At 39.6% G+C, this 25,755-nt stretch overlaps 1 protein-coding gene across 2 annotated transcripts in view; it reads left to right on the top strand.

Moving 5' to 3' along the window:
* The window catches only part of SCD1 (stomatal cytokinesis defective / SCD1 protein (SCD1)), a 470,752-nt gene that overhangs the window by 153,235 nt on the left and 291,762 nt on the right, over positions 1-25,755 (top strand). For both annotated transcript variants that reach the window (XM_089426037.1, XM_089426039.1), the window contains one exon: positions 19,682-19,902. In XM_089426037.1, the coding sequence (XP_089282163.1) occupies positions 19,682-19,902 (221 nt within the window). The remainder of the gene's footprint in view (positions 1-19,681; positions 19,903-25,755) is intronic.

The following is a 25,755-nucleotide window of genomic DNA, read 5'->3' as shown; positions in this document are numbered from 1 at the left end:
GCAAGCCTAGCTGGTCCCATACCTCCCTCTGGCAGAATTTAGTATTAGTAATAGGATTTTATATTTTACCATGTATCAAACCACTATAAAGTTAGCACTACTGCCCATGCCAAACATAGCCACTCAATCAATAATTGCATTGAGCCATGTGATATTCCGTTACATTCATGCACCCTTACAACTGTCTTGGTTATGTTTCAAGAAGGCAAGTGTTTAGTAAACTTGCCCGTGGACCGCACAAACACAATATCTCAACTTTGACCGATTATTGAAAGCTTCTTTGAACAAACTTGGGCAGACTCTGAACTTTAGAACAATCCATCAAAGTTTTTGCTAAATGGACTCCATCTTGTCTAGACAATCAACCTAACTTTGTAAATTTAAAAAAAAGTGTGGTCTAGACTACTAAAGTGACCGACACACGCAAATTCTAGCAACAAAAGAGGGCAATATGTTAGCTTTGAATGATTCTTTAAGGATTTTCCTAATGACTTCCATTTCTTACAAGACTCCCTCATTATGTTTGATGCGACTGCTGAAAGGTACAACACGAGCTGCCGAGTCAAGGATGCCTCTAGGTATTTATAATAAGAAACCAATCCAAAATTGCCTTACAACTCATGAATTACAATACAATTCTGGACAGATTCGTGCTCTTCCTGCATTGAAGTAAGACAACTTTGCTAATTTGATTGTTCAATGTATGATCCTCTAACTTCGTTAGGGAAATGAATTCTGAGATCTGAGAGTGTTTCGACCATGATTCACTCACCTAACCTAATGTACCAGTCAACCACGTCACCTAAATACTTTGATGACTTTAGAAAATAGGCATAGTACAAGTTGAGAAAAGGGTGTGTCCACCCATGGGCCTCATATTTCACACATATGGTTGTCATGGTCATGTGCAAAAGAAACCTTAGGCTAATTGGATAAAGAGACACACAAACTTTATACAAGTCTCATATTATTTGAAACATTTTTAAGCAGTTATTGGGCACAAGAGTGGGCTGTCTTGCCGAGGTGGTTATCGGGCATGGTTAGAAATCATGCATGCCTCTCTTTATTTGATTGGGACTTGCGTCGACTACAACGACTAGAGATGAAAGAGGCGACCATACCAATTTGTTTCTCTGTAATTACCTTATTGTAGGCCCTTTCAGAGCTCAAAGATTCATGGAGGATATGAGAAGAAATGGCGAGGCACAAATCGAATTGCGTCTCTACTACCCTTGTGTAACAATACTTAATGTTAATGTTATCGCTTGACCTGAGCATATTACTGTCACAATTGTGGAATGTCTCAAAATAGGGCCTTAACAGACTCATTGCCTTGTCCATGAAATTGTAGATACATTATTAATTGCAACTACCTACCAAAATATAAAAAAAATTCCCACCATAATTTAACAAAAGATATTTCGATTGGAGGTGTGTAGTGCCTATAAGGTCCGAAGAATTCGAAATTGGCATTGGTACTAGGATTTAAAGCCCAAATCTTTAATCTAAAGCAATATATATATATATATAAAGCAATATATTTAAAGCCCGACTCTTTAATCTAAAGCCCTAAATTTGACAGTTAACAGAATAACATAATTTAATGAAACTTATCCTAGATTCCATGTTTAAACAAACATTGAATTTTAGCCTGAATTTAACAATACATTTGCAAGTACATAACTAAAACTTTCGTGTGAAGGTGTTTTTGGTCTGTAGTTGCTCCCGCTCCTACTATCAAACCGACCTTTTCCTCCCAGCCTATCTGGGATCAACTTATCTGATTCTCGGATCCAGAAGACTTCGTGTTTGATGCCTTCTAGCCCCCGTGCTCAAAACCCCACGAACAATTGCTCAAGCCTCTGTGTTTCTCTATGTATTGTCACAGTCTCCGCTCTTCCCACAGTTAGAAATCAAAACCTTCTTCATATTTTGGTTTCCTCTAAGTTCCTCCTCTTCTCCTTATATCGCCAAGATTCCTTCATTGCCCCAATCTCTCTGTCGTCTTCAATAAAATCTTTTTGGGAAATTGCAGGTAGTTATCGTCCTGTGACAAGGGGGTTAATAGTTTTGAGGGCATCACCTTCTTTTAATTGTATTTCTTGTTTGTGTTTCATTTACTTTTAATTGTAAGATATCCAAAGTATGCTTACTTTTAGTTAAGTAATATTTATATTAAACTTTCTTTTTAATTTGTATAACAAATTAATATGTATATAATATAATTTCCCCTTTTATATGATATATATTGTATCCCTAATGTACTTTGTATAACCCATTGTATTTACTTTAATTTTGTAGAATCTATTCTAGTTATATATTATGATGGCGATACATACATTAAGTACCCCGACTCAAAACATTCGTTATATTCCAATGAGATAAGTATTTACTAAGTACTTCAATAATTGATTCATTACCCTATACTTGGACACATTTTTTAATTAGTTAGTATGTATACTAGTGTAGTGCATGTGATGCATGCATATGTAGCTATCATATGCATGCCTCGTATGCATGCTAATATTTCTATGCCCCCATATAATTCAAGATGGGTCATTACATGTACGACTGGTTGTGCGGCTTGTACGACTAATCCGTACAGTACGATTGAGCAGTACGACCACCTCTGCGCACGCAAAAAAACCTCGGCTTGCTGCTGATTCAATGCCCATGTCATACGACCCTCTCTCCTTAACTTGGATGCTGAGCTTTTGTTGAAGGCTGAGCTGAACCCGCTGAAAAACAATTTTCTTGATCTAAGTAGTAGAACACTTGCTGATGCCAAATCATTCTCCTCACTTCTGCCCTTATCTACTTTTCATAACTTGACTTTGGCCTTCTACAAGCATCCAAGGGCTGAGATTGCCTCTTGAGCTTCCAAGATTAATGGCCAAGATCTAATCTCTTGTCGACTTAGTACTTCTTAATTTTTCCTATGTCAACGTTAGGAAATAATTTAATTATTAAAATAATTTTGGCTAAGTCACTGATCTTTGATTTTTTGCATGCCTTGGCCCCTAGGCAAGTGCAAAATCCTTCCTTCTCTATTCCAATCAAAACTCCCCTTAGGGAAGGTGTTATGCACTACTCCCAACTTAAGTAGACAAACTTCCCTGTGGGAAATGCCTTAGTCTGAATGTCAGCAACCTGCTCTTCAGTTGAGATGTACTGGAGTCGAACTATACCACTCTGCACACTGTCTCTGATGTGGTGATATAAGATAGCAATGTGCTTTAATCGATCATGGAACATTGGTTTCTCAGAGAGCTTAATGCAACTTTGATTGAAACAATATATCAGTGTGGGCTCTAACTTCTGTCCAAACAACCCGACAAGCAACTTCCACAACCAAATGACCTAACATGTTGCCAGGATGGCAGCTGTATATTTAGCCTTTGCTGAACTCAATGCTTCTGATCTTTGCTTCTTGTTGCATTGAGAAACAACTGTTGATCCAACACTGAAGGTGTAGCCAAAGGTGTTCTTTATGTATATGGAACTCCCTGCCCAATTTGCATTTGTGAAGCCCTCAAGATTCACTCCATCAACTTGTGTATATTGCAATCCAATATTGACTGTGCTCTTGAGATACGTCAAAACATGCTTAGCAACAACCTAGTGCACCTTGGTAGGTTTGATCATGAACTGACTCAGTGAGTTAACTACAAGGAAAATGTGTGGCAACGTGCTCACCAAGTACATGAGTGACCCAATCTACTTCCTGTAAAGAGTGGGGTATACTCGCTCTGATTTAGATGTGTCCATCTTCCTCCAATTTGTGACTATAGGTGTAGACATGGGTCTACAATCATGAATCATGGATCTCCATAGGATTTCTATAATGTATTTTCCTTGCCCTAAGAAGATCTCCCCATTTGCTTGCCATACCTTCAAGCCATGGAAATAGTCCGTCAACCCTAAATCCTTCATCTCAAACTCACATGCAAGATCTTTGTTGCACTCCTGGATGAGCTTCTCTGTCCCTATCAGGAACATATCATCAACATATAATATCAGAATAAGCGGCTCACCTCCAACTATGACGTAGTAGAGGTTGGAGTTTGGCTCACTCTTAGTGAAGCCCAATGCCTGAACGTAGCTATCAATACGAGCATACCATTCTTGTAGAGCATGTTTGAGCCCATACAAGTCCTCTTGAGTCTGCACACATGTGTCTCCTTGCTATGTGCCTTAAACCCCTCTAGCTGCACAATGTATATCTCCTGTTCAACAATCCCATTGAAGAAGGTTGTTTTTATGTCCATTTGGTGGATCCACCACCCCATCTGTGTTGCAATAGATCTGGAAGTCTTGATGGACGAGTACCTGGCTACAGGGGCGAATGTCTCCTCATAATCAATGCTCTCTAATTGGGTGTATCCCTTGTCGATAAACCTTGTCTTGAACTTTTCGATGCGCCCATCAACTCCATGCTTGATCTTATAGATCCAACGAGAGTCCACCACTAACTTTCCCTCTGGCATCTCTCTACCCCTGCGGTGTGGTTGCCTCTTGATAACTGGAAGCCTCGACTTCCAACAACTCTATGATGAATGCCATGTATCTTGTCTATCACTGTGGCATTCTGCTCTCCAAAACTGAAGTAGTAGGAGCACCAACTTGCTCCTGCACCTCTTTGATAAAATGATCAACCCATCTAGCCTTCCTTCTCCTTGTGTTGGGAGTCATTGGCTAAGTGGGCTCCACTCGCTCGTCTTGCGTGTCATTCTCATCCTCATGCTACTTGGCCTACCCATCATCATGTATAACTCTTGTCTAAGGAGCTGGGTGAGGCTCCTGCTTGCGAGCTAACTCCTCCTTCTCCTGTACTAGAACTAAGTCATGATCGAAGGACTTCTTCATAGCTCTTTCCTCAAATTTTACATCCCTCTGGATGGCAATCTTATTGAGTGTTGGTACATAGATCTTGTAAGCCTTAGAAGTGTCACCGTAGCCCACAAAGATGCCCTTCTCTATGCTGGGCTCTAGTTTTGACCTCTTCTTTGCTAGTATATGAAAGTACACCAGACTTTTGAATATCCTGAAGTGTGATACATTTGACTTCTTGCTTGTGAAGGCCTCCATTGATGTAAGTCACCCCAAAAATTTGTGTGTTCCTGTTTTGTAAGAAAACAACACCGTTGCATGCTTCTGCCCAAAGAAACATGGGTAGCTCCTGGTCGTGCAACATTGCTTTCGCTGCCCAACAATGGCCCAATTCTTGTGTTCACCCACCCCGTTCTGCTGAGGATTATATGGTGTAGTCAACTCCCTCCTGATGTCCTCCTTGGCACAAAATTCCTTGAAAGCATTTGAGGTGTACTCCCCTCCATTATTTGACCTCAACGCCTTGATTTTTTTGCCACTCTGGTTCTCAACCATGGCCTTGAATTCCTGAAACTTCAAGAAGACTTCGTCCTTTTTCTTCATCAATAGGATCCAAGGTTTTCGTGAATAATCATTGTTAAAGGTGACATAATAGCTATTCCTATTGAGGGATACCAAAGACATGGGCCTGCAAATGTCCGAATGAATAGGGTCCAAGATGTCGTTGGCACCGTTATCATTACTAGAAAAAGAGGTCTTGGCATACTTGCCAAGTGTGCAACCTTTGCACACATCGTGGTGATCAATGTTGCACTATGGTAGCCTTGTTGCTATCTCTCTAAGAATATTCAACGCACCATGGTGTAGATGCCATATATGTTTATGCCATAACTCACCTAGCTCGCTGCCTGAGTCACGACCCCCTCTACTCATAAGTAATGCGACTGTGTCGAATTGTATGCTGAATAAGCTCTTCTGTTTGACCCCAATCTGCTTGGCTACTTTGGAAGTCATGGGCTTGATGTAGACCTTTCCCTCTATGAAGTTCACCACATATCCCTTATCCTCCAACGCTGAAACCAAGATGAGGTTTTTCTTGAGCCCAAGAAACTAAAGCACATCTTTGTGAAACAAGGGTTTCCCCTAGTCCTTGAATTTGACTGTATCAAGCCGTTTTGCTCGGTACCTCCCTTCATCTCCCAACTCTATGTGGAACTTCATGTCCTTTGTTGTGAATGTAAATTATTAAAATAAATAGTTAACAATGATTATTATACTGAAGAGGCATGTCCCATATGGACATGAACATTCATGAAGGGGCACCTGCCTAGGTATATAAGCAAGCCCTCATTTGTAACAATTCAATCATCTCATACCTTCTATACATTTATATATAAATATACTACTTGTCCTATAATGGATATTTACATATTTAAGATCTTTTGAGTATTTTGTTGCGTATATGAACTTTGTTCATAACATTTGATATCAGAGCTGTTCGATCCTCTGGCCATTCAACCACTGCACAAAGCCAGTCTGGTTCGTTCTTTGGCCATCAACCCCTCATCAAGTTCATTGGCGTTGCGATTGGCTTTTAGCCACACAAGTATTGGAGGTTTTCGATTTTCCATCAGGCCCTTGGCTAATAAAAGAAAAAAGAAAAGAAAAGAAAGAGAATAAAATATTTTTTTATAATCTCTCTCTCTCTCTCTCTCTCTCTATATGTATATTAAAAAATATAAAAAAGGTAAAAAAAAGAGGAGATTATAAAAAAATAAATTAAAAAGATTATAAAGGAAAAAACAAATTTAAATAAAAAGAAAAGAAAAATTTATACATATAACCAAAAAACTGAATTCTAGCAGTCGTCGTTGCATCTTTGTGACAACGCCATTTGCTGCTATGCCAAAGAAAACTCGCTGCTACGCCGATGATCACCCACGTCTTCCACCCTTGTCACCACTGCCACAGATCCTGTCTTGTTTGCATGTCTTCTCGACTCCAGAAAATAACCACTGTATAATTGTGGCCCGGTATTCATATGATGTTGTACAGAGATGCCGCCGCAACCCCCGCCATCCGCCAGCTTTGCCTGACTATTTCTTCGCGTCGTTGCCTAATCACTAGTTCATACCAGCCGTAACCTTCTTCATGGGTCCCTATTCCACTTCTCCTGTCAGTTGCCTCTCTCAAATGTTCGTTGCCAATTTGCTGTCCAAACGCTGTTGTCCCTGTGTTGAAGTTTCTAAGTTTACTTAGTTTAGAAACCCCTCATGCACTTTTTCTGATTTATTCCTACCTACTTGTTATTTTTCTTTAACAAGTTATTCACAAAGTAAATATTGAAAATAAACACCAATGCATGCTCAACATATTACAAAGTAGCAACTAAAAGAAACAAGAACAAACACACCACATGACACCATTATTTTTGGACCAATGTCCCCGGAAAAACCCAATGCGAGAAAACCAGTGTAGCGATTTGAGGGTTTTCTTATTAAGCAATATCAGAGTACAATCTGGTGCCGAAACTGACCTACCCAACAGAGAATTTCCTTAGCAGCTCTAAGTCACCTGACACGGGGATTCAGGACACGTAGGATTCGAGATTCGTGGTGTCGGATTCGGACACGCTGACCCCCCGGAACAGGACACGTTATATATTATTTTATTAAATATATATATATATATATATATATATATTTAAAAAATATACATATATGTTAAAAATTAGATATTATCATATTTCTTACACAAATTTTAATTAATGATACAAATTTATTGATTTCAAACATAGATCTTCATCTATAGCTATTAGCATGCATAGTACATACAAAATTCAAATAAATGTCAGTGGTACTGGTCACATAAATGATAAATCTATTAAAAATTTAAATCATGATTCATAATTCATAACTGAAAGACAACTTACAACTACAAGATAGTAAGATAAACACACTGACAACTGTAGTTTTCTCATTAAGTCATCAAATCAAAATGTGTTACATAGGTAGTGTTGGTGCAATGCCAATGGCAAATAGAAATAGAAAATATAAAGCAACTACAGGTATACAAGCCTTAAGGCATCAATCAACATCAGAATCAGCATCACTGTCCCCATCATCATGGTCCCCACTGCTCTCCTCTACATCCTCCTACTCTGCTGTATCCATAGTCGCCTCTGCATCCGCTGGTATGGAGGTTGACCCCTCTAAGTCATCAAATCTAATAGGCTCTAGCACTGGATCATTGAGATCCATGTTGGCCAATGCCAACTCAACAGTGGTGTCCAGACCCATATCATCAGGAACAGTGTTACTTGGGAGCGGAAGCGAAAACGGGAGCGGGAGCGACATATTCAGAAGCTCTTGGTTTGGTGCTCTTGATTAAATACAAGTTCCATACCCTAATACATGACAAAATTCAATGGAAACATTGCAATCCCCCAATCCTAAAATCCTGAAAAACTGATAAGTCTGCTGGATTTTGAATGAAATCTAAAATTCTACTTTCTCCATATGAAATCCAATGAGGCCGGAACCACTCTCAAACATCCTGAGTCATTTCATGGTAATGTTAAAAATTTAAGTAAAAGGATGAAAATGAAGATTAAGGAGAATGTCACTTTTACTTTAAGAATTTAACATTACCATGAATAGCATATCAATACTAGGGCCTAGACTTGATCATGAAGCTGCCAAAATGCTTTACTCCTTGCTCCAACAACACAAATCACTTGCCAACAGCACAAATCACTTGCCAAATGACAATTTTAATGAGCAAACACGCCCTTTTCATTCCCGCGCTGAGCTTAGCGAGTCCTGGAAACCGGACACGTGTCCTAAAATCGCGACACGCTTTTGAAAATGGCGAAATTCCCTCGGACACGACGTGTCCTGTGATTTGGACACGAATCTGGACCGAATCACATTAATATTTTATTTTCTCTAAGTTTAGACTTAGGGACTCCATTAAAAAAATTGATTATTTTAATATCTCCTGATTTGTTTAGAATCTGCCCAAACCCTTTTTGGATATTGGAGATCTCATGTGCCCCAACCTCTCCACCAAATTTCGTGGCTAGAGCACATAAGATGCTACCCCAAATCAACACTCCCTCTTAGCGAGGACTATGTTCTAGCAAAACTCCTCACTGAGTATTACTCTGATCATTCGGCATTGGTACCTGTGCTGATGCTAGGCCTTCCTGCCCAACATCCTCTGCACTACTGCCTCCTGTACTGCTGCCCATGGTTCTGCCACTGCCACTGCTGCATCTGTACGATAGCTCCCTCTGCATCCGTGCTGCTGTTGGTCCTTTCTCTCAGCACTGCATCCGCACTGCACCTCTTCTCATCATGCTGCATCATGTTGCCCACTGTTGCACTGCAACTTAGTTACTGAGAAGTAAGTAACTAATCTCCCAACTGACCTCCCTGTTGGGCTTGAAACACCCTTTGATACTGGAGCTTCCTCTTCCACTGACAAGTGCTCCCTCTCTGACCTCTGCGTTGCTACATCAACTCCCTACATCTCGCACCATTGCACACCTCTCTGTGCCTTCCTGCACTGGTGCAACACTCCTATGCCTCTCGCATTGCTGCAACTTGCTAACTCTGCGCTGTCTTGGGACTCCTACATTGTAGCTCTCTCTGCTGCTCCATCTACATCCGTCTCTACCCACTTAGCTAGTCTTGCTACTCCTTGTCGGGGCTCCCGTAGCAAGGTCTAATCCAAGAGGTTGGGTACCTCAAGGATTCTGCCACTCATCGCCTGTAGTCCTCCTGACTACAGCTCGATGTCTCCCCACTTTTGCTCAAGTGGTGTGTGCGCTCATGGCACATTTATCATCTGTCAAAACTTCCTTCTCTACCTGTGCTGGCGCTGCCTTAGTCTCGAAAGACTCTCCCTTACTCTTCGTCCTTGGGCACTGGGTCGCATAATGACCCATCTCCCCACAGTGGAAGCACTTGATCTTGGAGAGATCTTTCTTCTTTTGCTTCTCCTACTTTCCCTCAGATGCTAGGGCCACATCCTCCTCCTGCTTGACATTCATCCCTTTGCTGCTGCTACTTGTCTTCGACTACCGTTTGATCTCTTCCTGGCGAAGAGCTGCCCACATCTCGTCCCAAGGTGGGAGAGTCCCTCTGCCCAGGATACTCTGGACAAACACTTCCCAATCTTCTGAGACAGCATTCAGGGCTGTCCTCACCATAAGCTCCTGATCTGGTGTTGCTCCTATAGCAGTCAACTGGTCTCGGATCTCATTCAGTCCTCCGAGGAAGGTGTCAATCGATTGACCCTTCTTCATCTGATACGACCTCATCTGGTTCTCGAGCAGCATTCTTCTCTGCACAGAAGTATGCTGGTACAGGTTCTTGAGAGCCTCCCACATCTCAACTGCCGTTTCCTTCTCGGCTATATGTGGTACCACATGATCCTTGACCCCGTCAAGGATAATGCACTTGGCCCTTGCCATCGCCTCCTCGTACCTGTCATCATCATTGGGGTCGACTGGGATAGCTATTACCTTCAAGGCGAAGTTCTTGACACGATTCTTGTCAAGTACGGATAAGATTCTGGCCTTCCAGATTGCAAAGTTGAATGCTCCGTCCAGTCTATCTTGGTCTCTTACCCTATGTAGTGCCATGACCATAGTTGCAGGAAGCGCCCCCCCCGGATCCTAGGCCGGAATCGCGTCCCGTACGGAAGCGTTCCGGAACCTCCAGCCAAAGCGCGATTCCAGTTTTCATGAAGCGCGATTCCGAATTTTTAAAACGATTCCTGGTTTTTGGGTTGCGTTGCCCCCGATCCGCGCTTCGGGCCCGGAAGCGCACGCTTCATGAGCGCTTCGGAGCGCTTCCGGAAATTTCCGCGCGGGCTCGGTTTTAAACTTAAATTTTTTTTAAAAGTTAACTTAACTTGCAATGAGGGGGTGGGTTAGGGTGAGTTTAGGGTGAGTTTAGGTGAGGAATGAAAAGCATAAAGCTCCCATTCATTCCTCATTTTCTCACTTTGAGTTTATGAGAGTTGGAGAAGAGAAGAGAGGAGAGGAGAAGAGAAGAGAGGAAAGGAGAGGAGAAGAGAGGAGAGCTTGGAGGAGTGAAGAAGGAGGAGCTAGGAGAAGGAGGAGGAGCTTGGAGCAAGAGCTTGGAGGACTTCATCTACAAGAGCTAAAGAGGTAAGTTCAAACCCCAAACTCCCTTGTTTTTTTGAAAAAAAAATTGTATTTTTCTCCTCCCTCTCCTACTCTTTCCCATTGTTTCTACTTGCTCCTTTATTTACAGGTTGTCCACCACCTATATCCATATTCCAAGATGGTGTTCTTTTGGCTTCTATGTATCATTCCACTCTTGGTTTTAATGATGGCAAGGGTGAGGAATAGAGGGGAAGAGGAAGGGGATGAACTTGGTCCTAATAGTAGTGACCCAATGTATGATGAGGAGGAAGGGTTTGAAGAGGAAGGGGATGAACTTGAAGGGGACACTGAAGCACAAGATGGGAAAGGTACATCAACACCCTTGTGGAACTATGTGACCAAACTTGATGGGGGAAAGGGTGGTGGATCTTACAAATTTGTGTGCCCTCATGGTTGTCATGGAGGAAAACCATATACGGGTTCATATACCCGTCTGAGGAGGCATCTTTGTGGGGTGCTGGACAGTGATGAAAAAAGGGTTCTGTGGGGGTACAAATTTGCCCAAACATTTCAACTGAAGAAAGAAGAAAATACATCCAAATAGAGATGGCTGCACAACGAAAAAACAAGAAACAAAAAACTCATTCTGAATCAAGTGCAACCTCTAAATTTGGTAGTTGCCCATCTCCTCATGGTACTTCTGCAACCTCTGGAGGTAGAAGAACAATAGGGGATTTCCTTAATGTTGCTGGGAGGGATGATGTGGATGGAAAGATAGTCCGTTTTCTTTGTGCTTGCGGTGTACCATTCAATGTGCTTCGCTCTCCCTATTGGCATGACATGGTAAAGGCCATCAATGAAGCCCCAAAAGGATACAAGGCCCCCAACTATGAGAAAGCTAGAACAGTGTTATTAGAAAGAGAAAAAGCTAAGGTTCAAAGAGCTTTGACACGTTTTACACATGAGTGGGTGGATTCTGGGGTATCCATTGTATCAGATGGGTGGACAAATATTAGAAACCAACATTTGATAAATGTTCTTGGTGTTTCTTCTAGTGGTGCAGTATTTATTGCATGTCATGACTCCTCCTCCATCAGTGCAACTGCACAAAACATTGCAGATCTCCTATTGAAATCAATCAAAGATGTTGGTCCGAATAATGTGGTTCAAGTGATCACAGATAATGCAACAAATTGTAAGGCAGCAGGAAAAATTATTGAGCGTACTCATCCACACATCTTTTGGTCTGGGTGCCTGGTTCACACATTGAACCTTTTGATGCATGATATTGTGAAACACAAAGATTGTGGGTGGATTGCTGAGGTTTACAGGAAAGGGAAGCAGCTCATTAAATTCATCACAGGGCATACAAGGGTAAACTACTTCTATGGCACTTACTCCAAGTTGCAATTGCTTAAAATTGCAAAGACAAGATTTGCTAGTTATTACCTCACCTTTAGGCGGCTAGTGAGGGTGAGACAAGCTTTAACTAATCTGGTGTGTGCTGAAACATGGGATGAAATTAACACTGACTCAGATGGTGCTAATGCAGTCAAGGACACTGTTCTTGACAGTTACTTTTGGTCACAGGTTAAATATGTTTTGCAATTCACCAAACCAATTTATTACATGATCAAGTTTGCAGATTCAGATCGACCAGTAATTGGGGAGGTGTATGAGCAAATGGATAGCATGTTGGGGCAGATTAAAGACATTGTTGAGCCTAGAGATACCACCTTGTACAATTATATTCGTGTAGTGGTGCAAAACCGATGGGAAATGCTAAATATTCCATTGCATGCATTAGCATATGTTTTGACACCTAAATACTATCATCCATCATGGCTTTCAACACCAGCACCTGGGGGGGAAGTAGGAAAAAACCACACCAAGATAGAGAGGTTCACGAAAAATATATGGCTGCATTGAGTAAATTAATCCCTGATGAGGAGGAGGCTGCATTGGTACGGAGACAGGTGAGCAACTATATGCTCAACACTTGTCCATTTGGGAGCATGCATGCAATTCAAGATCGAGAGACTTTTTCTGCTCTTGAGTGGTGGAACATGCATGGAGGGGGTACTCCACTTCTACAGAGTTTGGCATTGCGGGTGCTATCACAGGTGGTAAACACTTCTTTTGCAGAGAGGTGTTGGAGCTCTTATTCTTTCATCCACAGTGTTAAAAGGAACAGGTTGAATTTAGACCGGGCAGAGAGCTTGGTTTATGTTCATTACAACTTGCGATTGCTGTCCCATTACTGTGAAGATGCAAAGTCTAATAAAGACTTGTTGATTTGGGACAAGAATCCAGAGGAGCCCAATTTGGAGGATGGAGTGTTGCGACTAGAGCAATTAGAGGATGCTCTTATCCAGGTATGTCCATTGTGGTATGAATTTTCCAATTTTCCCTTATAAAGCATTTCTCTAATTCATGTTTTTAATTTTTTTGTTAACTAGTGTTTTTTTTTTTTTTTGCATGAATTTTTTGAGCGATTCTAGGATGATGATGACCGTGTTGATATGCCACCACCCCCACCCCCATCTGGTCCCTTGGTTCCTAGGTTCCATGGTTCAACACCAACAGCAGGGGGTTCTTCTTCATCAGTTTCACCCCCACCCCCATCTGGTCCCTTGGTTCCTAGGTTCCATGGTTCAACACCAACAGCAGGGGGTTCTTCTTCATCAGTTTCAGTGCCACGACTTACACAGGGACCATCTTCTTCATTGCCACCATGTGGAGGCCCGCCATCACGTTCTATTCGTGGTGGAAGGAGGAGAGATTAGTAGATATATTCACAATCTACTACTTTTTGTCATAGATTACTCATTAGACTTGTAGACTTGTGAATTTGAATTTTGAACCTTTTTGGCTTGGCGGTGACCAAGTGACATATTTTGTAAACATTATTATTTGAATTTTGGACATGACAAATGTTGACACTTGCTCACTTGCTAGATAAATCATAATATGCTCTATGTTTTATGTTTTATAATATGCTTAAAAATTTGATGTATGTTTGTAATAGCTAGAATATAGATGATTGTTGTACATACTAGTAACTACAATGGAATCATGGATGCCATATCTATCTTGATTTATGCAAAAATATGCATGTTTTCATGTCTTCTACAATTAATTTGGTATTTGGGATGTTTGTTTTGAGTATAAATGCAAAAAAATATAAAAATATATATATATATATAGCAGACGCTTCCGCGGACGCTTCACTTCCTAGATTTTTGGAAAATGACGCTTCCGCGCTCCGCTTCCGCGCTCCCGCTTCCGCTTCCGCGCTTCCGCTTCGCTCCCGCTTCGTGCAACATTGGCCATGACACTCCTCTACTTCCCTCTTAGAAGTTCTCTGTTCGACTCCTTTGAGTCTCTACTTCCCGTCTGGAAGTTCTCTTCTGGACTCCCTCTGAGTCCTGATTTCCCTCCTCGAAATCCTTCTACCGCTTGTCGAGATGCCCCCTACTCTGATTGTCTTGTGCAACTGCATTGTTGATCCAGGTTCTTCGGCTAGAAACCCTCGGTAACAACTCCTCTAGCCCTGCTTTGTGAGGTATTGTTGTGACTACAGTACCTCACCAACTTCACTCTACAATATTTCTGCAACCTTCTAGACTCCAGCAACTGCCTCTCTGTGAACTGCGTCAACCCCTCTCTGCCTCACGCTGGCTCTGCATCACCCCAGATGGGTCTGCATCAGCCCTGGGATGCCCTGCGTCAGCAACGATGGCCTCTCTGAGGCTCTGCGTAGGTCCCGACTTCTTCTGCGTGGCTTTGGCTGGCTCTGCGTCACACTTCTTGGCTTCTGTGCTGCTAGAAAAAACTTCTGTCACCTCGGGACAACTGTTTTCTGCTGCTATTGCTCTGCTCGGCTGATATCTTATAGGCCTCTTGTGATCTGCGATCACGCTCTGATACCATGTTGAAGTTTCTAAGTTTACTTAGTTTAGAAACCCTTCATGCACTTTTCCTGATTTATTCCAACCTACTTGTTATTTTTCTTTAACAAGATATTTACAAAGTAAACACTGAAAATAAATGCTAGTGCATGCTCAACATATTACAGATCAACAACTAAAAGAAATAAGAACAAACACACCACATGACACCATTATTTTTGGACCAATGTCCCCGGAAAAACCCAGTGTGGGAAAACCTGTGCAGCGATCTAAGGGTTTTCTTATTAAGCAATGTCAGAGTACAATCATGGTGCCGAAACTAGCCTACCCAACAAAGAATTTCCTTAGTAGCTATGCCTCACAGTTTGAGAGAAATCTCCTGGCTGAAACCTCGGAAAATCATTCCGGCAGCTCCTTAGCACAAAACTGCTCTGCAACCCCAATGTCTGCCCAATCTGGACTGCGTCAGCCCCTCTTTGTCTCACGCTGGCCTTGCGTCAACCTTTCTTGGCCTGCGTTAGCTCCAGGAGGCCCTTCGTCAGCTTTCTGGGTCTCTGCGTCAGACACGTTGGCCTCTCTGGTGCTCCGCACAACACTTGGCTGCCTCTACGTGGCCCTGCGTGAGCCCTTCCTGGCTCTGCGTCACTCTCCTTGGCTGCTGAGCTACTCTTGCCGACACAATCTCTACCTTCTCTGTCTCTCTGTACTCAATGCCTCTTAGCTGCTCTTTCGATCACTTATTCTATCTCTCTTAGCAAACCCCGCTCTAGAGAATAGAATGACTGATCACTCTGGTGTACTCTCCAAGTGACCCTCAAGCCTCCTCTTTTACTTTTCTTGTTGACATCTCAACGACCTAGATTAAGTCCGTAATCAATGGCTAAGATTAGATCTAGTTTGATCCATGTCTTTTGAACCATTCTAACACAAATTCATATTAATACACATTAATATTTTTTTTTTTTTTAAGTTTAGACTTGGGGACTCCATTAAAAATATTAATTATTTTAATATCTCCTGATCTGTTTAGAATCTGCTTAAACCCTTTCTGGGTATTGGAGATCTCATGTGCCCCAACCTCTCCACCAAATTTTGTGGCTAGAGCACATCCGATGCTACCCCAAATCAACACCCTGTGACATACAATGTACCTCGACACACACTTGTCAAAATACTTGCCCAGTCATGTCCTTACGATTAGGGGAGCTGTGCTTGTACAAATAAGGGTAAGCCTATAATAAAATTATTAACTATATTAGTTATATAAATCGAAGGTATCCTATTACATGTCATATGAGGTATCTATCATTGAGCTTATATATATATATATATATAGTTAGAAATAGAAATTAAAATTATATATATTATTACATAAGTTAAAAGGGGGGTTTGAAATACAAAGTGCAAGGAAAAAAAAATATAAAGGTTACTTTTAAAGGATATTATAAGATTAAAAGGGTTACTTTTAAAACCCTAAGCTCATCTCAAAAAAGAAAAAATGGAGACCAGTAATGGAAGATTTCCGGAAACGTATAGTAAAAGTGTTAGTGTTCTATTTAAAATGAAAGGAGCACTTGTAAGAAAGGATATTATAATCTCTATTGATCTTACTCAAGAGAATACTTATGATAGTACTAAATGTGCTAACCAATTAGTGATTCTTGAATCAAATATAATCGAAACGATGGATTTGATGAATAAAAAATAATATGACATAAGCAATCTACAACTAAGTATTGAAAACTATATTTTTGTCTCGCGATTGACCGTTAAGAACTTATTTTGTGACAATAGTGATATAATTTTGGGTTTGCCCTAGATGGAATCACTAGGGTCCTTCATCTTAAATACGAAAAGGAAGTTTTTGGCATTTTCCTACAAAAAGAAAAAACTAACACTGGAGGCTGATACATTGAAGCCAGGTTCAATAACCCAGAAGACATAGAAGATATCTCAAAAACAAATTTTCAAGTAAGTAAAAAAACGATACAAAATATGGAAAGGGAAGTTGACAAAACCACCGCTGACAAATGAAGAAGTTTCTTAGCTTAAGGACCATAGTGAAAAATTAATGACGCAAATTAAGAAGCTTAAGGACAAAAAGTCATTGGAAAAAAAGTATAACTTATCGAGAAGGAAGCGTTAAATTCTTCAAATGCAGAAATTCAAGTTGAAGAAAAAGGAACGAATACTGATCCAGTGAATATCACAACTTAAGAAGATGACAAACTAGTTGAAGTAAAAATATATTTCAATGTTGTAGTTCAGACGATGAAAAATCCAAATGAAGATTCTGATAACCAACTCAACAACATCAGTGTTTAAACTAAATTAGGAAATTGCCACACACATGATAAGGGAAAAGCAAACCACAAGAATTCCTTATCGACATCCAAGTCACAAGAGCAAACAACTCAATTGGTCTGCATAGTTGTATGATGTATCACTTAGAACAAAAACACTGAACTTATGTTCTAAAGACTACTAATGTCAGTGCAATTTAGTCTTGTGATAAAAGTCGCGCGAAGTATCCAGTAATCGCAAGATTCCATAGAAGATTAATTTAGGATGGTCCAATCCCTTCTCAGTTCGACAATTTTATTTATCACTCCAAGGATCCTATCATTTTGTATCATAAAATATGACAACTCGAAGATTTCCGAAAGTTGCTAATAGATTACAAGATAAAGAAACAAGAGGACACACCTTGTCAGCAATAAGCTTTGAGGTCAAAGCTTCTTTGAAGAGGAAGACAATGTTATGAATGTAAATTATTAATAATAAATAGTTAAGTGATTAGTATACTGAAGAGGCATGTCTCATAAGGACATGGCCATTCATGAAGGGGCACCTGCCTAGGTATATACTTAGGCCGCCATTTGTAACAATTCAATCATCTCATACCTTCTATACATTTCTATATAAATATACTACTTATCCTATAATGGATATTTACATATTTTAGATCTTTTGAAAGTGGTGCAGCCTGTATGGTCCGGTTGTGTGGTACGACCAGCTCTGCGCCCCCAGAAAGACCTTGACCTGTTGTTGATTTGATGCCCAGGCTGTATGACCCTCTCTCCTCAACTTGGACGCTAAATTTTCACTGAAAAACAATTTTCCTGTTCTGAGCACTAGAAAACTTGTTGATGCCAAATCGATCTCCTCACTTCTATCCTTAGATCCTTTTTATAACTTGACTTTGGCCTTCTAGAAGCATCCAAGGGTTGAGATTGCCTCTTTTTAATTTTTCCTAAGTCAACATTAGGAAATAATCTAATTATTAATATAATTCTGGCTAAGTGACTGATTTCTGATTTTCTGCATTCTTTGGCACCTAGGCAAGTGCAAAATCCTTCATGCTCTACTCCAATCAATAAAAGGATCAATAATATCCTATTGACGCCCTTTTTTCGGACATTGGGAAAAGAGAGCATCTCAATAGCCTGCGTTACAAATTAAAATTAATTATGGGCTATGGGATAATTAATTAATTAAAAGTGACTAAAGATAAAGAAATATTATAAGTCACTTTAATAAAAGAAGAAAAGACCCATGGTATTTAGATGACCCATGGTATTCCGAAAATCCATTTTAGTTAAAGGAGATGAGAGCTCACTCCTTAAGCATGCATTGGGATTATTGTTTTGTTGTTGTTGAGTTGAGCTCTTGGAGTTTGTTTGGGTGAGAACCCACATTATGTAGAGATTTAGTTTCGGCGTTCAGTAGTCCACCTAGATGATCTAGTGAGGAGGGATTTCGATATTGAGAGAGATATCTTAGCCACTCAAAGAGGAGGGATCAAATCAGATCTGCTCATTGGGCTTTATGTGCAAATTGCGAGGAGAGGTCAATTAGATCTCTCGCAGGGGCATAATGTTGGAGGAGCTATTGTCATCCATTCAATTATTTGCCGGTGTTTTATAACAAGTTCACAAAACCCTATTTTATATAATAAGGCTGAATTTCGCTGAATTTGCTACAATTTCTCGTGTTAATTTTGAGTTGCAGCATTTCTGGGTTTTCATACTGCAAAATTTATTTATTGTGCTGATAATTACATGTTGCAATTTGTGCAATTTGATTGGGTGTAAATAAAGAAATTTGTTATGTGTTCCATATTATTCTTTTTAAAAAAAATACTTTATGGAATATTACAAGATCAATTCTAGGGACGGTAAGCATTTGAATAGAGTTTTGTAGCAGATCACCCTGACGATGGATGCCCACACAAATCCTTCTTAGTCTCATTGGCGAGAGAAATTCATATGATTTTCTCTACTAATAGTTTGATTTAACAACAGTCCATCTATGGGACACATTTGATAAGCCCTCTCCAAATTAGGTTCTAACTTCTTGGCGATGGATGGCATTCCATGAGATTCTCATAATTAGGTGCTGGCCTTAGATGGAAATAAGCTTGTTAACCATAGACACTGATGACCCAATGCATATTATCAAACATGGTCTCGAACTTCACCTATCCACCTGAACACATCTCTGTGGGTCTAGAAGTACACCACAACTCTCTTTGTTCTGATTGTATTTGTCAATAAATATTAGGCTCTCATGTTATTCAAATTGCTACAAGTTAACTATGAGACATGCCGCTGCAAATAGACAGCCATGTGCCCTTGCAACAAGTTGAAGAGGGTAATTGTTATGAACAATGATTTTTGAAATTTTTGCCATATTTGGAGGTTTGCTAGAATAATTTTAAAATCTAGTACTGTCCTTGCTCATTGCTATTAATAATTTATGAGGCATTGATGTATCTGTCTCATTTAGTTTAGTCTCTCAGGTGGTTGTTGTGGACCTTGATTACAATCGTATAACAACATCAGAAGATATTCCCTCAATACCTGACCCAGAATTGGGTCATCTACGAACAGAATTAATGCACTTGCTGTATCCAAATCTTATGGATTTAGATCATATGCAAACGACTGCTGGAGGGCTTTTTGGAGATTTCCATAGACGCAATAATAAGTCTTGGGGGGAGCAACACGACTTGGAACTCAGGTGAAGTTTCCTTGCTTCTGCATTGTGGTTTCCTTCTCTTAAATTACAAGGTTAATCGGAGATCTTGATATTAAATCACATTCATTGTGCAGATTTATGATATTTTATATTTGTTATCTACAGTACCAAATGTTTCATCTGTTTCCTTACAAATTTTTTTTGAATGATGTTGATTGGTTCATTTTTGCTTAGTTAAATCCATAGGTGGGTTATTGTGTACTTAACAATAATGTTTAGCTTCAGATCTTCGTATCTGTTTTTATAGCTTCTAAAGCATGGAAGAGGTGATCTTTATGACAGTTTTCTATCAGGCATATTATCTATAACTTTAGTTGACACCATTGGTTTCCAGGATTTTGATGCGCTAGTTTCGGATGGTTAATTCTGCTAGGCTACCAATCTCAAGTAGTTCTTGTAATTTAAATGACATTGATAAACTTATAAATTGTATGTATTTGACACCCTATCTAACACAGTAAGCACTTCACAACCAATGAGGAAGATAATCTGCAAAAGCATGCTGACCTACACACAGCAATATTATCAAAGGGAAGAAAAAAATAGATCCAGATCTTGTTGCTTTAAGCCTCTAACCAAGTAAAAAACATTGTCCAAATGAACATCAAGGTTCCACCATAAGAGACAAGACAAAAGAGCTCTCGAGTATTATGCATGCCTTACAATGGAACCTTTCTAGTGTTTGGAACCACATCCAACAATGTGTTGACCATCTTTGAGCAACTAGAGGTCAAGGAAGACACTTTATGGAGGATATGCTCATCTCTTAATGACATCCTCTCTCTAGCATGCTGTGAGGAAAAATAATCTTTTGAAAGGGGAATACTTGTGATATACACCAGTCTAAATTCATCTTAACTCGGGATTCATCAAATGCCGAGAGGGATCAAATTTCTCGAGGTGTAAGCCTCTTTTTTGAGTGCAAAACTTGAGGAAAGGTTTGCACCTTGAGAGATTTGATCCCTCTCGGCCCTTGATAGTGTTGACGGAAATGTAACTAGGTTCGGTCTTCATAATTATACTTTTCATATTTGTATTTGTTCAAGAAAAAAAATATTATTTTTATTATATATGTCAATGAGTTTCTTGCTCATTGAAATAGGTCTAGCACATGTTAAAAGTGCTATGGGTGATCAAAGAGTCAAAAGAAATTATGGAAGACCTTAAGGGCATGTTACACCATGTATATTTATGTATTAGAGTCAAAAGAATACCTCCAAGCAAAGTCAACAAGTCTCCTCCATGCAACGACACCACCAAAGAAGCAATCCGAATTATATATGTCAAGTCGGCCTCAAGTCGGCCTAAAGGAGGGACAATCCTCTATATATAGAGGCTGTCCACTCCTCTAAAGATAACGCAATCTACCTCTAAAATCAGCGAAGTGAAGGAACGAGTAAAGGGTGAAAAAGAGACGAGAAAGGGAGCCTCTAGTGCAGCAAAGAAGGAAGGAAGAACACCGAACTTTAGAGGACTATTTCTAGGGAAAGCTGCAGTCACACGTGCGAGGAAAAGGAAGGCTTCCTGCGGTCATAACAGCAGAAACTCACAGTTGACATATCTCTCTATTTGGGCTAGTAAACTAGGCCTATAAGGCCTCCCACTCAAGCGAAGAAGAAGGGCACTCAAGCGAAGGAGAAAAGAGCCTACAACATCAAGTAAACCACCACATGTGCGAGAATTTAGGGCTGCAGGACAGTCACATCAAGTCTGCACCTACACCTTGAAGAAGGAGCTCATTTGGTCAAGAAGAAGGAAGGGATCATCACAAAGGGTCTCATCAAAGGTGTCTCTTCTAGAGTAAGTGTAACAAGGTCTATCAACATTTGAAAGAAGAATGAAGCAGTGTTGCACGAAGCACCCCCCCCGGTTCCAAGCCCCGAAGCGCGTCCCGTACGGAAGCGCCTAGGAAGCTTGGCCGGAAGCGCGCTTCCGAAATTCGGAAGCGCCGCTTCGGCTTTTTTAGACGCTTCCTGGAAATTTGGAAGCGCCGAAGCGCGCTTCGTACGACGCTTCCCAGACGCTTCCCAGGCGCTTCCCAGACGCTTCCCAGACGCTTCCGTACGCTTCCAGAAAAGCTTCCGGAAAAGCATTTAGAAAATCGTTTTTTTTTTCAATTTTTTTTTAAATTTTAGGTGAGTTTGCTTGTTGGGGGTGGGTCCACCTTGGGTTAGGGTGACAAATGAAAGCAAAAAAAAATATAAATATAGCAGATGCTCCCTCATGGTAATGTTAAATTCTTAAAGTAAAAGTGACATTCTCCTTTATTTTTCATTTTCATCCTTTTACTTAAATTTTTAACATTACCATGAAATGACTCAGAATGTTTGAGAGTGGTTCCAGCCTCATTGGACTTCATATGGAGAAAATAGAATTTCATATCCTATTCAAAATTCGGCAGACTTAACAGTTTTCAGGTATTCAGGATCAATGGGATTGTGGCATTTCATTAGATTATATCAAGTATGAAGGTATGCGATTAGCATTTAATCAAGAGCACCAAGCCCTATATGTACCCTGGTGTTGGTGGTGTTAATTGTTGAACTCCTTTGTCACGCGGCACGCCCTTAGCAAAAAATTACCTTTCAATCAAGTCAAAATCATCGATCAAACATGTTAAGCTTTTTCTACCATATTTTAAGTCTTGAATTAGGTAGTTTGATCAAAATTGGGCAATGTTGACTAATATCCCTAGACAATCGAGGTAGAGGCAAAGGCTAGACAAGAGGAGAAGAATCTAGATTCTAGATCATTAATGTACAATGGATGTTATATCTATCTTGATTTATGCAAAAATATGCATGTTTTCATGTCTTCTACAATTAATTTGGTATTTGGGATGTTTGTTTTGAGTATAAATGCAAAAAAATATAAAATATATATATATATATATATATATATATATATATATATATATATATATATATATATATATATATATAGCAGACGCTTCCTAGATTTTTGGAAAATGACGCTTCGGCGTCCCCGCTTCCAAAAAACGCTTCCGCTTCGCTCCCGCTTCGTGCAACATTGGAATGAAGTGCCGAGGGAGAAAGTGCAGGAAGGAAGGACTTGACTTGTGCTTGAAGGATATTCTAGTCAGGGGTCTAGGGTTTGGCATTGATCAATAAGAAGCTTCAATGAGAGAAATTTACCAAAGGGTTTTCCTCTCAAGAGAAGAGAGGCTTTGGCCTTGGCAGAGAGCCAACATCTTGTGTTCTTGTTCTTATGTTTTTGGTAGCAGTTTGATGAAGTGCACACACATGCATTAATAATAAGAAGAAGAAGATTAAGCTAACAAGAAAAAGTAAAAAGACTCCACAAATTGTTATCAAGTCAAGTAAGAATCACGCTACACCTAATTGCCCTTGATTCTTCAACAGATAGCTTTGGAGTTAAGATGGATCTAGGTTGGTATATCTAAATATATGATACGGAAAAAATTATTACAGTAATATTTAAAAGATTACCTATCAAAACACAAAACAATAGTTGCAAGTTTTGATTTTTTACCCAACGGCACCAAAGGACACATTTACCTAGAGTCTTTACCCCTTTAAATAGGCTATATTCGACATGTATACCATGGGTTCTTGTAAACTTGGAGCTCAAAAACCGCCGTTAACTAGAGTAAGTCATGATTACTTGAACTACCCAACAAAAATTAATAAAAATTCATGTAAATTCAAAAGTGAATTAATAAAAATTCATATAAACTTAAAAATGATATATACCATTACATTACATTACTAACGCATTACATAACATTTTACAAAGTCACAGCCATATTGGGCTGTAGAGCGCCTCTCAGCGTAGGTCCAAGATACTTGAGATACCCCACTACCTCTGCAAGGTACATACACCATCTAGATATTCACTAGGTTTTTCCTTTTAGGACCATTCTTATCTTGGATTCCCAATTCTCAAAGAATATCGGTCCTATTCGACCACTCTTATCTTGGATATTTGTCCAATCCTCAAAGAGTGTCGGTTCATTTCCTATCTTGGATTTTCTATCCTTGAGGAAATCTCAGATGCTTATCCAATCCTCCATTCTCCATTCTCCCTCCATGGCCTTCACTTAGATGTACGATTGTTAGTCCTAGCCTAGTGGATGACATATGAAGAAGAGAATACAAATGTGATGTCCATCATCAGTCCCTCTCAACCAAAGAGGAGATCCTCATTCCTTCTTGATTGAGGAATTCATCCTTGCTCCTTTTTCAAGTATTCAAGGAGACTTCTTTACTCCCTCTTAAGCATAGACGAGATTCCTTCACTTCCTTTCAATTGGGAATTCATAATCACAAGCTCTCTAGCTTGTCTTCATAAGAGTATCAGCTTCTAGTTCTTTATGGAGATAGTAGCTACATGTCTCTTTGTTGTATCTCATCATATTGAGCTTCTTTCTTGCAGGATGTTATGAAACCATCTTCTTCCTTCAATATTGTGATAGGGTTCAGACCATCGACCTTTCATATCAATTTCCCTTAGTCATCATCAATAAAGGCATTATATTGAGCCTTATCATAGCTCCCTCTAAACATGAAAGTGATGTTTGTAATCATCAAGTTATCCTCGTATACTCTACCTTTCAATCTCAAGATGATAATATAAACATCTTGACTACATTACCAAAACCATTTACTCAATTCATATGTTCGTTGAATCAAGTTCAATACCAACAGTTGAACTTTCCTTAATTGTCATTATGTATTTCTGGAACATCCTTCCAGGTAGCAAAACATAATGTCAACCAGATAACAATATCAAAATATTAATATTAAACTTACCTTATCATGATGGCCCCTTTCATCAAAGTATTTGCTTACTTGAATCCTTTGAGATCAACATCCTTTCACATGATCCATCTCCATATTGTACAAGAATCTTTCTCCATGCATTCATTTTAATCAGGGTGCCCATGGATCGAACTTGATTACCAAGCTACAATATCTTCCTTGGAGTTGTCATTGTTAACTCCCTTTCTTTCTTCTAGAGACTATACTTGATGTTGATCAACATTGTTATATTTATACCATGTAATCTTGTGAGGGAGTCTTGATCTCTAGCCATTCCAAAGCATGTTACATTTCTTCTTTCAAGCATCATGTAACCATATGGAAGATTTACCAAGCACATTTTGTAGCCAATTCTTTCTGCAAGATTCTTGTAGATATGAACTTTACCCTAGAGAAGAGTTAATAATATGCATACCTTTGCTTCCATACAACCCTCTAGCCATCCTTTCTTGAATGAGCCTGCTTCTTATACCTGTCAAAGATGGGTTTCTTTTCCCAAGAAGAGAAAGACTTTCATTATGCCTTTCATACTACAACTTGACCGTCAACATTCCTTTATCCTTCAAGAGTATTGTTTCCATACTAGATGGAATATATATATTAGTCATGTCATAATGATTCTTCCAAGAACCTTCCAAAAGAATGGTTCTTATAGGATCTTGATGATCTCTCTTTGCAACATGACTACCTGTAACATTATGTTAGAAAATGATTGGATGAACTATGATATGCAATATGATCTCATTCATTCTTGTAAGCTAGATGATTTCTATAAAAAAAACTTGATCATGTGTATTCTAATTCCTCTACTATCATATGCTTCTTTCTATGATGCCACACTTTACAAAAATCAAGACTCTTCTAGAGAATGCAACAATGCATGCTTTTCTACTTTTTATTAAATAAAAGAAAGACAAATTTTATAAAGAACCTGATAGAGATGTAGCTTCCTTCAATAGTAAAGATCCTTGGGATCTTCTCCCTTTGGCTTCTTCTCAAGTTCTCCCTTTTCTTTAGCTACACAAGCTTTACT

The sequence above is a fragment of the Pinus tabuliformis genome, chromosome 6, assembly GCF_031772625.1.
Source record: "Pinus tabuliformis cultivar Carrire ecotype Pingquan chromosome 6, CPIR1, whole genome shotgun sequence".
In the NCBI taxonomy this organism is placed as follows: Eukaryota; Viridiplantae; Streptophyta; class Pinopsida; order Pinales; family Pinaceae; genus Pinus; species Pinus tabuliformis.
The sequence above is the reverse complement of the archived record's forward strand: the minus strand, read 5'-3'. Positions and strand labels throughout refer to the sequence as shown.